Source organism: Ursus arctos, unplaced genomic scaffold (genome assembly GCF_023065955.2).
Source record: "Ursus arctos isolate Adak ecotype North America unplaced genomic scaffold, UrsArc2.0 scaffold_30, whole genome shotgun sequence".
NCBI classification, from domain to species: Eukaryota; Metazoa; Chordata; class Mammalia; order Carnivora; family Ursidae; genus Ursus; species Ursus arctos.
In genome coordinates this window covers 7,080,969-7,097,102 of record NW_026622986.1, presented here as the reverse complement: position 1 = coordinate 7,097,102, position 16,134 = coordinate 7,080,969, and the positions used below count along the sequence as shown (strand labels likewise).

At 39.6% G+C, this 16,134-nt stretch overlaps 1 protein-coding gene across 1 annotated transcript in view; it reads right to left on the bottom strand.

Annotated features, from left to right (window-relative positions):
- KIF5B (kinesin family member 5B) overlaps positions 1-9,253 on the bottom strand; it is a 40,871-nt gene extending 31,618 nt beyond the window's left edge. The window contains exons 1-2 of the mRNA XM_026483478.4: positions 8,688-9,253; positions 1,654-1,741 (exon numbers count right to left, since the gene is read on the bottom strand). Coding sequence (XP_026339263.1) covers positions 1,654-1,741; positions 8,688-8,813 — 214 coding nt within the window. The 5' untranslated portion in view covers positions 8,814-9,253. The remainder of the gene's footprint in view (positions 1-1,653; positions 1,742-8,687) is intronic.
- Positions 9,254-16,134: the final 6,881 nt, after the last annotated feature.

Here is a 16,134-nt window from a genome sequence, read left to right as displayed (position 1 = left end):
AATTGTGTTCTATGACAGATCCACTTGGAAAACTATTTGATGCCTATAAACAAAAGATGGCACTGCTGTTCCTCTCTGTTGTAATCATTTATAGAATCAAGTTAATTCTCCAACACCTTCTATGACTATTTCAGCATCCAGTCCACCATCTCTCACTAATACATTCCTATTATAATTCCTGGTGGTTCCAATGTCCATGTAGTAGATGATCCTATTAAAATACCCTGGCCTCTCAGATCCTGGACCTAGTTTTCTCCATGATCTTGTCCTTTACTCCTTCAGATGCCAATTAACCTGTAGACCTTTTCATTACTCCCTACACTGCCTTCCTAATGTCAATTAAGTATCCACCTCCTATTATTCCTTCTAGTACCATGTCCAACAAACCTGTGACCCCACCAAGACTGTAACACACTAATCTTACCACTTCTTTTTGCTGTCCCTCAAACCCATTCCTCCCACCTGTACTCTCCTTCCCCTCATTCACCTTAGATTCCATTGTTCACTATTATCATCATTCTCTTGATTCAGCCTAAATTCTCTTGCCCTCTCCCTCTTTTGTAATCACCTGGCAAAACCCCAACTAGGTAAATTCAACTCTTCTGGCAGCTAACTTCGAGTGGGCCCTTGGCAATGCTGCCTGGCAATACTGCTACATTTCCCTAATCCATTCACTTCTACTGCCAGAAACTTCATTCCTTTTTCTAGAACCCCCTACTCCATCCTCATTCTGGGCTAACTATGCACCCTCGATCACAGACAAAATGGAACATGAAGAGAACATCTACATTTTCTTCCATCACATCTACAGACTTAGTTCTATCCAAAAACTTTACCTTTTCTCCTCTTACTGGATGAACTGTCTGGGCTCCTACTTAACCCTAACCTGTCCACCTTTATACTGAATCGCATCCCCTCTACCCTAGTGAATGCTACAAGACAGATTCTTACCTCAATCTAAGAAGTACTTTTTAACAATCAGAGCTGACAAAAAGTAGAATAAATTATACCATAAAGTAATGGCTATTTAACTTAAGATCCCTTGACAAAAGGGATTTCTGTAGTAACTGCTAGTCCAGATAATCACTCACGCCCTCTCCACTCTAGGGTTCTATGGTTTTAAAAAATAAAAACTTGAAAAACCTTAGTATAAATTAATAGTATTAATTGGAACATACACTTTTCTCACTCTTGAATCTCTGTTCAATTCCTCAAGTTTTTTTTTTTTTTTTTAACACAAGGAGTCTTTAGGGGAAGAAAGAACAATGGAATGGAAGAATGATAGACTGTCACCATTTTCTACTACTTTTTAGAAACCTAACTATTTTGTATTCATTCTCACGCTGCTGTATTTCCAGAACTGCTACCTTAGAAACTCTCTTGGGAATATCTAACAGAACTGCATCCTCCAAGAACAAGTGTGTAACACTAATATTCTTATAATACCCTTCATTAGGTACTGTATATAAATTAGCTTGTGAAATTCGAACAACAATGTGTTTACTAATTGTATTTGATCTTTTAATTATTTAAATAACCGTCTTCTACAATTAACGATAAAGGGTGGGCATTAAAATGAAAAAAATTGGGTAAATGGGAACGATCACAAAATTTTACTTATTTTTGAGATAACAGCAGGCTAAATATATTTACCTTTAACAATCTTCTTCGCACAGTCATTATACACTTGCTCTTGAGAGGTGTTTGACTGGAACACTCGGTCAAATGCATAAGGCTTGGACTGAAAAACAGAAAGAAAGGTATCAACGACGCAAATTAAAGGTGAATGGACCGTTCTAAGTTCCCTTAAAGATGTCATCATATATTTAACCTTCTAAATAAGGTACCTACTATACATTTATTCACATCACAGACTCTTGTGGAAAGGACCTTAGGGATCACCAAGTACAAATCCACTAGAATGAACTCCACAAAACCAAAAACGTCTGATTTAGTCTTTGTTATATTTCCAGGGCTTACCACTACTATAATAGGCACTCAAATATTGCTGAGTGAATTTTTATTTAACGACTGTCTACTCTGGCAAGTACTGAGACGCTATTTTCAATAATAATATCATTTTGCAGATAAGGAAACTAGAATCCTGAAAGGTACCAAAGGTGTTAATGACAAAATTTAAATTTAAATTCAAACGTCCTGCCAATTCAGAGCTCCTTCCCCTACTCCCATTAGGCTTCTCATTTTACTGCAATAGCTTCTCATTTAACAAACATTTACAGAATGCCTGGTATACTAGACATACATCTTGCTAGAATGATGACCAAGACAGACATACTCTCTGCTTTAGTGGAGGTTAAGTGATAGTGGCGCAAACATCAGACAAATAATTAAGTGACTAGAATTCTGACTCTTGCAACAGGGTGCTATGAGAGCATGTAAGAGAAGAACCTGAATCTAGGAGAAGGAAGAATGCCAGGGAACCACTGTGGTGAAGGAATGTTTAAAAACCGAAAAAAGAGTAGCACCTAGTTCACTGCTTGTCTCTTCAATACTAGTCATGGGAGGGTGAGTGCAGGAAGTAGCCTAGGTACGGAACACATAAAGATCCTAAAGCAGAAATGAGCCTGCAGGCTACAAGAAACCAAAAGAAGTTGGAAGTATATGGAGCAAAGATCCAATGCAAATGATGACACAGTGAAGAAGACAAATAACATCTTAGTACTATTTTGAAAAGTTCTGACCTTGTGCATCCCCTGAAAGGATCCAGGGGACTCATTTAGAGAACTGTCATAGTCTGAAGAATGAGCCAGAGGGATGGAATGAAAAAAATTAGAGCACAGTGTCCATGCCAGTCAAGGAAAAGTCAAGGAAAAATTATCAAGGAGGGAGTGACTGTGTCAAATATAGCTGTGAGGTCAAGGCAAAACTGAAAGACATCCAATGACAAAGGTTAGATTGGAAAGAGATTTAAAAAGAATGGGAAGTAACTAAGTAGAGCAGAAATCTGGCTCTGGGTCCAAAGACTTTTTTTTTTTTTTTTTTTTTTAGGGACAAGATCTGAGCAAGTTTAAATGTTGGCAGGAACAATCTAATAATCTAAGAGAAAAACTGAGGATATACAGATGAGAGAGGAGGTCATGGAGGTTCTAGTATTTGAAAGTATACGCTTGCTCTCTACCCTCTCTTAAACGAAAGGAAGGAAGATAGATCTTAAATACAAAATACAATCATGACCATCCAAAAAATCCTTAACATTATAGAAGACTTCCTAGGCCTTAGCTAAAAAAGACCTTACATTTTAGGAACTATACTTCACAATCTCCTTCCCCAAAGTTTGGAGTAACAGTTACAATGAAAAGTACAATGAAAGAGTCACTCCTAAATGGCTATCCAAAGTCATTACTAATTTTCCTTCCCCTTATCGCTTCCCACTACCTAGGCTGGGAAACTAACCACCTGACAGCCTAGTCTCCTTGCAACTAGTGGCCGCACGACCCACCCAGTTCTGGATACTACTACAAAGTAAGTGATGATCCGCTGAGGGTTCTTGGGCAAGGATTTTGTTTTCCTGATAAAAAGGGCCATCTCAGCTGTAGCTGCCCTTTCTCCTTTCTAGAATGATGGAGCTGTAGCATCCATCTTACAAACATTAAGAAAAGTCAATAGCTTAAGGCTGACAAGAGATAACAGAGTCAGTAAGTAGTAGCAGCAGGGGCCTATCTCCAGACTTTAAACATGTGAGAATAATATCCTCTTACTTATTTAAACGACTACTTGTTGTTTGTTTGCCTTCTGCAGCTGAAAGGACTCTTAAAGGATATACTACGATGACTTCACTTTGGCATCAATTTAAAGCAGGCACCTCAATGCTGATTATTCTTTGCCTATGAGACAAACATAAAAGTGTCCTTTTGCTAAGATTCTATGAAGACATTAACCTTCAATTTTACTGGTGCAACTAAATTAGAGACAATCTACTCCTTTACTGATTGTACAAGATGTTATTTGTGATAAACTATTTTGAAAACACAAGTACAGTCAAAATAACAATCACCAGCCAGAGATAAACCACGCTAATTTTCTGTATGGGAAAAGAAAATAAATTTTCCTCCTCGTGTATCCAGCAAACATTTATTTAGCACCTATAAGGTATCAGACATTGTAAATGAGTAAAGAATTTTAGAAATGTTATTTAATTAGTATAGACTGTAGGGTTCAAAGAACAGAGAATAAGGCTGGGTAGAATCTGAAATACAGGGCTCCTGGATGGCTCAGTCAATTAAGCATCTGCCTTTGGCTCAGGTCATGCTCCCAGGTCCTGGGCTCAATCGAGTCCCACTTCAGGCTCCTTGCTCAGTGGGGAGCCTGCTTCTCCCTCAGCCTGCCGCTCCCCCTGCTCGCGTGTGCTCTCTCTGACAAATAAATAAAATCGTTAAAAAAAAAAAAAAAGGGTAATAGTAAAACCTGCCTAAAAAGTACTTTATGCAGGTATTTACTATGGCATTCCTTACGGCAAATACGTAAACTAAAAAATAAATAAGCTGGGATTATGTGATATTTTTAGATGTTATATCACTGTTAAATCAAAAATTAATTTATGTGCTAAGCATTAAGGTGACAAAAATCTTATTTTAATTCCAAAATTAAAGTATATTTTGTTATGTAAGGCAAATGTTTTTATTAGCGATCTAGCAATGAAGTTACTAACTGATGATAACTTCCTGGAATTTAAAACAAGACTCATGAAACTAAAACTTCTAATAGTCTACAATTAAGGGACATCTCTTAACTAAAAACTTTTCAAATAAATTATACAAAGGAAAACTCATGATGTGGACGTCCATATCTTACCCTGGTTCTTGGCTTTGAAATGTATATTATGTAGTCTTACTTCTATAAACCTTCAAAGATACTCCAAGTCATAAAATGCATTCACATCTGACTTAGGCTTCAAGGGGACAAAACCAAATAGGAATAAGCTTATTTGAACTGCAACTATAACTTAGATTTTTTTTCTTTTTAAGATTTTATTTTTAAGTAGTCTCTACATCCAACATAGGGTTCGAACTCACAACCCTGAGATTAAGAGTCGCAGGATCCACTGACTGAGCCAGCTAGGCACCCCATACCTTAGATTTCTTAAGTGAAGTGGTTCCTGTTTGTATCTGCAGAGACCAGGCTAAACAGCAAATCTCGTTATAAAGGTCACCCTCCTAGCAGGAATATACCTTTCTCTGGAATTCTGAATAGTGATCCTCAGATCACATGGGATTGTATCTTATCGGACTTTGCTTAGTTTGACAATGATTGTTAGCTAACATTCCACAATTGTACAAGTACGTGATAAGGGCTGCTGCTATCTCTCTCTTTTAAGATTTATTTATTTATTTGAGAGAGAGAGAGAGAGAGAGAGAGCGAGCGCGCGCTCACATGAACCTGCGCACGTGTGAGTGCTCATGCACTCCCGGGGAGGGACGGGGGAGAGGATCTTCAAGCAGACTTTCCGCTGATCGTGGAGCCTGAAGCAGAGTTCAATCTCAGGACCCAGGAGGTCATGACCTGAGCTGAAAACAAGAGCCACCTAGGCACTTGGCTTCTTCTAATTTTCACTCTTAAGGTAATCAGGATCAAATACCGTATCATCATTCATTTGAAAAAAGAAATCGTGTTGAGCTATAGGCAAGGAACTGGACAAGATGATCTAATTAGGTTCTACTTTCCTTTAATATCAATGAACTACAACAGCCTGTTTTTGGTTCTGAGAGCCTCTACAGTATACCATATAAGGAACGATGATTAGTCAAGATACTTAACAATACAAAAATGCACGTTCCACTTTTACGATGCATAAAAGAGTAATTTTTTCTATTGATTTTTTTTTCCTGGAGTTTTCAGCAGGCTTATTTCAACTACATAAGGTGTTACCCTTCTCCTCCTCTTTTGTGGATAACAGGTTCTCTTAATTTTATTTTTACAATAAAAATTTTTTAATTTTTATAATAAAATTAAACAATCCATTTATTTCATTTGTGTGACGTGGTATTTATACCTCTTCAACAAGCACTTAATTACCAAAAAAATCTGTATAAAAGGCTGTTAAAACACAGAGAAACACTATAGGATTTTAAGATGTGCCTGCCACAGGATCATATTATATTAAAATCACTGATGTAACAGGAAAAAAAGTTTGGACAAAAGTGAACTCAGATGAAAATGAGAATCCTTAAAAATTACTTCCTATAGGAACACAGGTTATACCTATAATTCAGTAACATTACAAACTAAAATACCTATCCTTTTATGTTTTGATTGAATCAAAGATTGTGTACAAAATGTCTTAAAATGATGTTTAAAATAATTTAGTCTTAAACACTGCACTGCAGCAATTCCTTCTTAAAACTGTTCATTTTGAATTAGGATCCAGCAAAATGAACAAAACAAACCTAGAGATTTTTAAATTTTAAAATTTCACTCTTATAAATTTTCAACAGCCTTTTAAAAAATAAATTCATTTAAAAAATTGAGAACTCAGAGTAACCAATAACTTAGTATATGCAAAAGATTAGTTCTTGAACGTAATGAACTAAACATATTGCCTTACATTTCTTAAGGCTATGTGACTGTTGTATTTCTGCTTAAACTTGAAAAAAAAAAAAAAAGACTAAAAATGCTTACCAGTTTACCTAAAGGCCAACTGTTTATTACTGATTCACAACTCAATCACCTATCCATTATTTCTATTATCATTTAAATTTATTCACATTGTTAAGGAAACTTACGTAAGAACTTACAAGAACTTTCTCCAAAGGAAAACAACCTAGAATGCAAGTGTGCTTACCGTGGTAATTGTTTTCTTTTAAGTGTTTCCTCATATGTCATATTTGGGCAGAAAGTTGCCTTCTCTATGTATTTTGTGAATCCTAAATCCTATCATCCTAACAAATGAATCTTGATAATACTTACAGATTTGTTTAAACATACACACAAATCTGCAAAAGTAAGACATTCTTAATACAAGTGTAAAAGGAAAATTGTTTTGATGTGTCAATCACTGTTGCAGCTAAATAATCACAAAAACTCTATGAAAAATTAGCAGCCAATATGCCAACTAACCCAGGTCTTGCAAGCTTCCTCTGATTCCATGTCAGAGATACCATCCTAAAGGAAAAGGATGACTACTTGGGTGCTTAACTTCTTAGTGTCACCATGATGTCATTTATAGTTTTTCTCATGAACTTGTTAGCAAAAAACCAGCCCGACAGTCTTCACACAGTAGTAGCTGGCAGTTTTTCATAATCTAATGACTTGTTTGCCAAAAGTCTACAGAGCAACAAAAAGCTATGACATTCACTTTCTAAAGTGGAACTCTGCAAACTTCCAAATAAAAACTCTTAAAGAACTTCAGTCCTGTCTTATATGTCAATGCTCTAATCATCAAGGTCCCATCTTCTGGGACACCCTTTGTCCTTTTTCCAAACTAAACTGTGCAAACAATATGCTAAATATGGAATGCCATTAGAGAAAAAATTAACATTGAGATTTTGTACCATGATAGCAACGAAGAAAAAAATTCTGCTACAATGGCATTACCAAGAAAGATTAATTTTTTTAGTCACAATTCACTGTTCTGTAGGCAGTGTCTTACTACCCATTTTAATCTTTCTGAACTGGGAATGCAAAATATTTTCAGAGACTTTTCAATACCCAAGATCAGACCTCAAAAAAATAAGTAAATAAATAAAAAATAAAAAAATCAACCTTACATTCTGGTTTCCCTGACAATGATCAGCCAACTCTGGTAACGTTTTACACCACAAAGGGCACAATTTCTCCATCCTTGATATTATCAAAATCAATTTTTCTCCAAGGTAGAAGTAGAAATCTAATACTAACAAGAAATTCAGTTCACTGATCAAAAACTTTTTTTAAAGCTTGCGTTTATAATACCTCGATACACAAAGAGTTAACCCTCTTTGCTATACTGTTACCCTATAAAACCCGGTAAGAGATTATAGGTCTTTCTGGGCACATACTTGACCCAATCTGAGCTGGCTAGATCTGCTAGAAAACTGACCACTCCGATTTCAAAATAAAACTGTCTTTTTACAGTCCTCGACTCGCCATTTATAATAGTTAACATGAACGTTCATTCATTCATGGGTGGTTGAACATACGAGATACAGGTATGTTTGTAGTTGTTCGGTAATTTTTCCTCCTCCCGAGAGAGAAATATGGTTCAACACGTAGCTGTATCTTCTGTTTCTATACAATTAGGTATGTTTACTACTTAAGGTACGGTAGGGCTGGTCTTAAACCTCAACATTCCTAGCTGAACTTTAACCTTGCACGTGTTACAAATGGTAAACTCGGGGGTAGTCCAAAACAGCAACAGTAACTGCACACATACACACAGAAACACAGGCAAATATACACTAAACTCTCCTCGGACAGCTCCTCCAGCGCCCCAGGTAGGGGAGTGTCCCAGACAGAGACCAGGCGCCTCCCTTCTCTGGGCTCTTAAGACCGGGGTGGGGGCGATCCAGGAACACCCGTGGAGCCGGGCAGTCTCCCTCCCCATGGTTATTTGAACCGGCAAACTCTACTGGGGGGGGGGGCGGGGTTGGGGAACCACTGCTTGTTCTCAATTCTGCACCGCACTTCCCTGAACTCCGGGCCCAGCCAGGCCCAAAGAAGCGGGACGGAGTATGGGGGCGGGGGTCACTCACCGCAATCATGACCGTGTCTTCTCCCTGAAACTTGGCGACGTACTTATCGCCGCGGTTCACCTCAGACTCGTTGAGAGGTCTGAAGCGACACATCACTTTGATGTTGCACTCGGCCGGGTCCGCCATCTTCCTCGCTGCCGGAGGCCGGGAGCCACTCCCCGCCGCTCAGTCTGGAAGGAAGCGGGCCCGAGCTGAGAGTAGGGGTCGCGAAGGCCAAGAGAGTCAGCCGTCTGCCGCGTCGCGCTCCCCCCGGCGCCAGTGGCCGGGGAACCCGGACTCGCGGCGCCGGCGCCGGTAGCCGTCGCCCTGAGGCTCACTTCCGATCCATCATGGCAGCCATGGCGGCGGCACGGGTGGAGAGTCCGCGGTTCCTCAGTTTCTCCCTCCTCGGGCTGGGCCAACTACAGGGGCTCGAGAAGATTCTAGACCCCGGAAAAATCGCTCCCTCCTTCTTCGGAAACAGCAGGCCGGGCACGCCGTTTGCCCGCCCAGCTGTCCGCTCGCCGGCTCGCCAGCAGCCTCCCGATCACTCCCGAGGCCGCAGACCGGCGACTGGGCGGCGGGATGGGCGGTGCGCGAGGAGCATGGCGCACGCGCGGCGGGTTCGGGCGCCGTGACGACCAATCCGCGTCCGCGTCGGCCGCGCCGCCGCCCTGCCGCCGCTTTTCGCCCGGGGGTCGCCGATTCAAGTTTTACCGGCCGCTCACTTGGAGAGGTACCTTCGGTTACCCCGCCGCCTGGCCCGGTAGCAGAACTTCCCAGGCGAACGCAGACGCGCTTAGCTTTCTTTTCTGCAGGGGTCAAGGGATTTGTTAAAACTACCTTATGTTGTAGTTTATTTAAATACAGTACTATATTCCTAATAAGGAAGTGTTTGCTTTCTATTTGGTCTGGAGATAAAATTGGTCCCTAGTCTGCCTTATTAGAGCGCTTTGCTAGAGAAAAGATTTGAATGAAGGGTGAGGCTCGGCCCTCCAGTTTAAGCGGTTACTCTTTCCTGAGAGAGTGAGTTGGAGAGTCAAGAAAGAAAAAGGAAATTTCTCCTAAGGAATGAGGAAGATTACTGAACAAATGTGGAAAGCAGGGTGAGCGGGGAGAAGGCCCTCAGTCAGTCGGAGGTCCCACTTCTCTGGTAATAAATATATGGAACTCAACCCCGGAGGAATGACTGACCTGAGTCATTCCTGGATAAAAGGCCCGGGTAAATCTGTGGATTACATGTCTAAGGAAAACCACTCCAGAGTGGTTTTTTAGAAAGGTGGATACCATAATGGCTCTGAACTGGAAGTCGCTCTGAGGTGCTGTGAAAGGAGAACTGCAGAGACAATCCGGAACCCTACATCTGGTTCTCGATTTTAGTTTGTAAAATGAATGATTGCATTATAAAAAGCTGCAGTGCCGTCTTCGCCCAATCATCCACATACCTCCAGAAATTAACCCGTAGTTCAACAGATACAGGTTTGTTGATTCACTGCAATAAAGAGCTCACAACTGAGGAACTGTGGGGCATCTCACCAGACAAAGGAAAAGATGCAATTACACAGCTCTGGGGGAAGTGCGAAGTTGTGTTTCAGTAGGCTCCAAATAAAGCAGAGCACTGACATCACGTCTAGACTACAAGTGGACCCAAGGTCCCGTTTCCTTGGGAACTACAAAATTAAGGTAGATGTGGAATGTTGTCTTCAGAACACCTGTCCCAAAGCTCTGAACCTGGCTTGAAAGTCAATCAAGGCTGCTTCTCTATGTCTTAGATCCTCCAAGCAAGAGTAGGATGTTTTATTTTTACTGATATAATTTCAAATAGTGATTCTGATAGTCTATAATTTTAGAGAACAAAGTTTTCAGTGAACAAGAGAATAGCCGTCACTCAAAGAAGGAGGTTGTGGCAGGTGGGCCACTAGTTTTCAATTTTTGCAACAGGATCTCATGAACACCCTGTTCTCTTCCCTCTGCTCTTTTCTCTGAGCCCATTTCTTCAACAACTGCTAGACTCTCTTATGTTCTTATCTACAGCCCTGACCTTTTCACCTGTGTGACATTCCCATCCCTCTTGCTGCGTTGGCACCTTGTTTAGGATGCATTACCTTAATGTCAAATTTGACAGTCCAGAGATCAAATTAATTATCCTCTGCTTCCTGCCAATACTCTGTTCAACTTTCCAGTTTGATTACCAGCATCAGCATTCTTCTGTACTCCCAGATTAAAACAGTTCCAGTCACCTCTAACTCCACTATTTACTTCATCCTCTACACGTGAAGAAGAGAAATATGGTAGTCTGTATCTAAAGTTCCTCAGCTTCTCCTTCAGCATGCCCTTGTGTCTTTGCCTGAGAAGATCTGAGGTATGATTGGTCTAGAGCAGTGGTTTTCAAATTCTCCATGGAGTTGGGGTTCCAAAAAGGTGACTCAGGAGATTTTGTGGTATGGGCAGGGAAAGGAGGTTGATGGAAGGGCCAAAGAATTAAGTCTGGAAACATCTGTTGTTCAGGGCACTTCAGTTGCAACTCTTGCCTTTTCCTTCTTCCTGCACAGTAGATGTGGAAGCTCAGACTTTATGAAAACAAAATCCAGAAAGGGAAGTGTCTTGCAAGAGCCTTCTGCTTTCAGATCTGACATACACACTTTTTTCTGGTCAAAGAAGCATAAAGAGCCTGACCCTGCACAGGACCAGGAAGGAAAAAAATACTATGTGAAAACCAAAATATTTCTAAAAATTGTCCTGTCACATTAGTGAGGAATAGTGGTATCAAGCAATAGGCTTTAAGAATTATTTTCATAGGGGCACCTGGGTGGCTCAGTTGGTTAAGTGGCTGCCTTCAGCTCAGGTCATGATCCCAGGGTCCTGGGATTGAGCCCCACGTCAGGCTCCCTACTCCCCTTGCTTGTGCTCTCTCTGTCAAATAAATAAAATATTTTTTAAAAAAGAATAATTTTCATAGTGAAACAAAAGATCGATTACAAAAAAATTGGTTAATCCCAGTTATTCTTCCAAATATAGAAGATTACCATTATTCAACATTAGCAATGAAATAGGTTTCCTTGAGCGTACAGTTTGAGATTCATTAACACAACTTTTTTTTTATGAAAATGTGAGTGGCACTTATACCTATACATATTTATTTATTTATTGAGATTTAATTTTTTTGTTTATTAATGCCTAAGTTTTAAAAAAGAGAAACCCCAATGTTGGCACAATGGAGACAGTCATTCTTTTTTAAAAAAATTCATATTAAGTGTACTCTTTAATCCCCATCCCCCATTTCCCTATTCCCCCATTCCTTCCCCTCTGGTAGCCATCAGTTTGTTCTCTATAATTAAGAGTCTTTTTCTTGGTTTGTCTCTCTCTCTTCTTCTCCCTTTGCTCTTTTGTTTCTTAAATTCCACATATGAGTGAGAGCATATGGTATTTGTCATTCTCTGACTTATTTCACTTAGCATTATACTCTCTAGTTCTGTCCACGTTGTTGCAAATAGCAGGATTTCGTTCTTTTTATGGCTGAATGATATTCCATATATATATATCTCACATATTTTTTATATATTCATCTCTCTGTGGACACTTGGGCTGCTCCCATAGTTTGACTATCATAAATAATTCTGCAGTAAACATACGGGTGAATATTATCCCTTTGAATTAGTGTTTTTGGGGGCACCTGGGTGGCACAGTTAGTTAAGGGTCTGGCTCTTGGTTTCAGCTCTGGTCGTTATCTCAGGATTGTGAAACTGAGCCCCGGGTCAGGCTCTGAACTAAGGGTAGAGTCTGCTTAAGACTCCTCTCTCTCTGCACGCCCCCCTCAGCTTGCGTGGATGCACACGTGTGCTCTCTCTCTAAAATCAATCAATCAATCTTTAAAAAAAGAGAATGTTTTTGTATTTTGGGGGTAAATACAAAATACAATTGTGCAATTCCTGGGTCACAACGTACTTCTATTTTTAACTTTTTAAAAAAGATTTTATTTCTTTATTTGAGAGAATGAGAGAGATAGCAACAGAGAGCAGAAGCAAGGAGGAGAGGGAGAAACAGATTCCCTGTGAGCAGGGAGCCTGATGTGGGGCTCAATCCCAGGACCCTGAGATCATGACCTGAGACGAAGGCAGGTGCTTAACTGACTGAGCTACTCAGGCACCCTATTTTTAACTTTTTGAGGAACCTCCACACTGTTTTCCACAGTGGTTGCACCAGTTTGCATTCCCACCAACAGAGCAGAAGGGTTCCTTTTTCTCCACATCTTCACCAATACTGGTTATTTCTTGCATATTTGATTTTAGCCATTCTGACAGATATGAGATGATATCTCATTGTAGTTTTGATTTTTATTTCCCCGATGATGAGCAATGTTGAGCATTGCGTCATGTGTCTGTTGGCCATCTGTATGTCTTCTTTGAAGAAATGTCTGTTCTTGTCTTTGGCCCATTTCTAAATTGGATTGTTTGCTTTTTGGATGTTGAGTTGTATAAGTTCTCTAAATATTTTGGATACTAACCCTTTATCAGCTATGTCATTTGTGAATATATTCTCCCATTCAGTAGGTTGCCTTTTAGTTTTGTTGATTGGGTCCTTCACTGTGCAGAAACTTTATTTTGATGTAACGCCAACAGTTTATTTTTGCTTTTATTTCCCTTGCCTCAGGAGACATATCTAGAAAAATGTTGGTATGGCCAATCTCTCTGATTTTTATGGTTTCATGTCTCACTTTTAGGTCCTTAATCCATTTTGAATTTATCTTTATGTATGGTGAAAGAAAGTATCCAGTCTGATCTTCCCAACACCGTTTGTTGAAGAGACTGTCGTTTTCCCGTTGTATATTCATTCCTCCTTTGTTGAAGATTAATTGACCATATAATTATAGGTTTATTTCTGGTTTTTTTCATTGATCTATGTGTTTATTTTTATGCCAGACCATACTGTTTTAATTACTAGTGCTTAACTTAAAATCTGGATTTGTTATACCTCCAGTTTCGTTTTTCTTTTTCAAAATTGCTTGTGGTCCCATGTAAACTTTGGGATTGTTTGTTCTAGTTCTGTAAAAAGTATTTTGATAGGGATTGCATTAAATCTGTAGATTGCTTTGAGTGGTATAGACATTTTAACAATATTTGCTCTTCCAACCCATAAGCATGAAATATCTTTCCATTTCTTTGCATCATGGTGAATTTCTTCTGTAAAACACTGAAGAAAGAAGGTCATCCTCTTTGGTTAAGCTTATCCTAGATATTTTATTGTTTTTGGTGCAATTGTAAATGGGATTATTTTCTTACTTTCACTTTCTGCTGCTTCATTGTTAGTATAGGAATGCAACCATTTCTTTCTTTTTATTTAAGATTTTATTTTCAAATAATCTCTACACCCAAAATAGGGCTCTAACTCACAGCCCTGAGACCAAGAGTCATATGCTTTTCCAACTAGGCAACCAGTTGCCCAGGAATGCAACAGATTTCTCCTTCTCCTTCTCCTTCTTCTTCTTCTTCTTTTAACGATTTTATTTGTCAGAGAAGGAGAGAGCACAAGCAGGGGGAGCAGCAGGCAGAGGGAGAGGCAGGCTCCCCGCTGAGCAAGGAGCCCAACACAGAGCTCAACCCCAGGACCCTGGGATCATGACCTGAGCCAAAGGCAGACACACCCAGCTGTCCCACAACAAATTTCTTCGGTGCATTGATTTTGTGTCCTGCAACTTTACTGAATTTAAGTATCAGTTCTAGTAGTTTTTCAGTGGAGTCTTTCGGGTTTTCACTATATAGTATCATGTCATCTGCAAACAATGAGTTTTACTTCTTCCTTATCAATTTGGATGCCTTTTATTTCTTTTTGTTGTCCGATTGCTGTGGCTAGGACTTCCAGTACTATGCTGAATAAAAATGGTGTGAGGGGCGCCTGGGTGGCTCAATTGGCTGAGCACCCAACTCTTGATTTCAGCTCAGGTCATGATCTCAGGGTCATGGGATGGAGCTGGATGTCAGGCTCTGTGCTCATCAGAGAGTCTGCTTGAGATTCTCTCCTTCCCCTCTGCCCCTCTCCCAACATGTGGGGGGGGTGCATGCACTCTTTCGTTCTCTCTAAAATAAATAAATCTTTAAAAAAAGAAGAAGTGGTTAGAGTAGGTATCCTTGTCTTATTCCTGACCTTGGGGAAAAAACTCTCAGTTTGATGTTTGAGTATGATGTTTCTGTGGGTTTTTCATATAAGGCCTTTATTATGCTGAGGTATGTTCCCTCTAGACCTGCTTTGCAGAGGGTTTTTATCATGATGGATGTTGAACTTGTTAAATGATGTTTCTGCATCTATTGAGATGATCATATGGTTTTTATCCTTTCTTTTATTGATGTGATGTATCACATTGATTGTTCTGTGGATATTGAACCACCTTGCATCCCAGGAACAAATCCACTTTATTGTGGTGTGTGACTTTTTTAATGTATTGTTAGATTCGGTTTGCTAATATTTTGTTGAGGATTTTTCCATTTATATTCATGAGAGATATTGGCCTCTAGTTCTTTTTTTTGTGGTGTCTTTATCTGGTTTCGGTATCAGGATGATACTGGCCTCATAGAATGTATTTGGAAGTTTTCCTTCCTCTTGTGTTTTTTGGAATAACTTGAGAGAATAGGAATTTAGTTCCTACATAGATTTAAAACACTGAATCTCCATTGTGGAAGATAGCTACCAAAAATGGTCTTCCAGTAAACCATGCATACCTGGATTCAGGCCTTTCTTCTTGAAGGCTGGCCTTTTGACTTATTTATAACTGTATAATGTGGCAGAAGTGTGACACATTGCATGCTATCTGAGACTGGGTGAGAAGAAGTCTTGTACCTTCCACTTAGGTCTCTTGGAACACTCTTTCAGAGAGATCTGAACCACCACATAAAAAGACCAACTACCCTGAGAATATCATGCTAGAGAGGCCATATTTATGTAGGCACTCTAACCAATAGTCCCAGCTTATCTCAGCCTTCCGACCATCCCTACCCAGGCACCAGACTTGTAAAGGAGGCCGCCTTGAACTGTTCAGACCAGCACACCCAACAGATGAATATCAGTGAGTAATCTCAATTAACACCCTTGGAGCAGAAGAATCACCCAGCTGAGGCCTGCCCAGATTCTTCACCTATAAAATCATGAGATGTCATAAAATGGTTATCATTTAAAGATACTCAATTTTGAAAATTTGTTACATGACAATAGACAACTGGCATAATAACCCACAACTTAGAACTTAAAACTTATCTCCTGGAAATGATTCTATAAAATGTTACTTATGCATAATATATATACTTAGATGGGACTATATTTTAGATTAATTATAGTCAGAGGGGGCCTAAGAATATAACCATTGTTTATAACATTATTACTATAAGAAAATTTGTTTTTTATTTAATGGGCATTTAGAATGGGAAATTATAGTCTTTCTTTTTTTTGAAATGTGCACAAGAGGGTCAGTTAAGCGTCC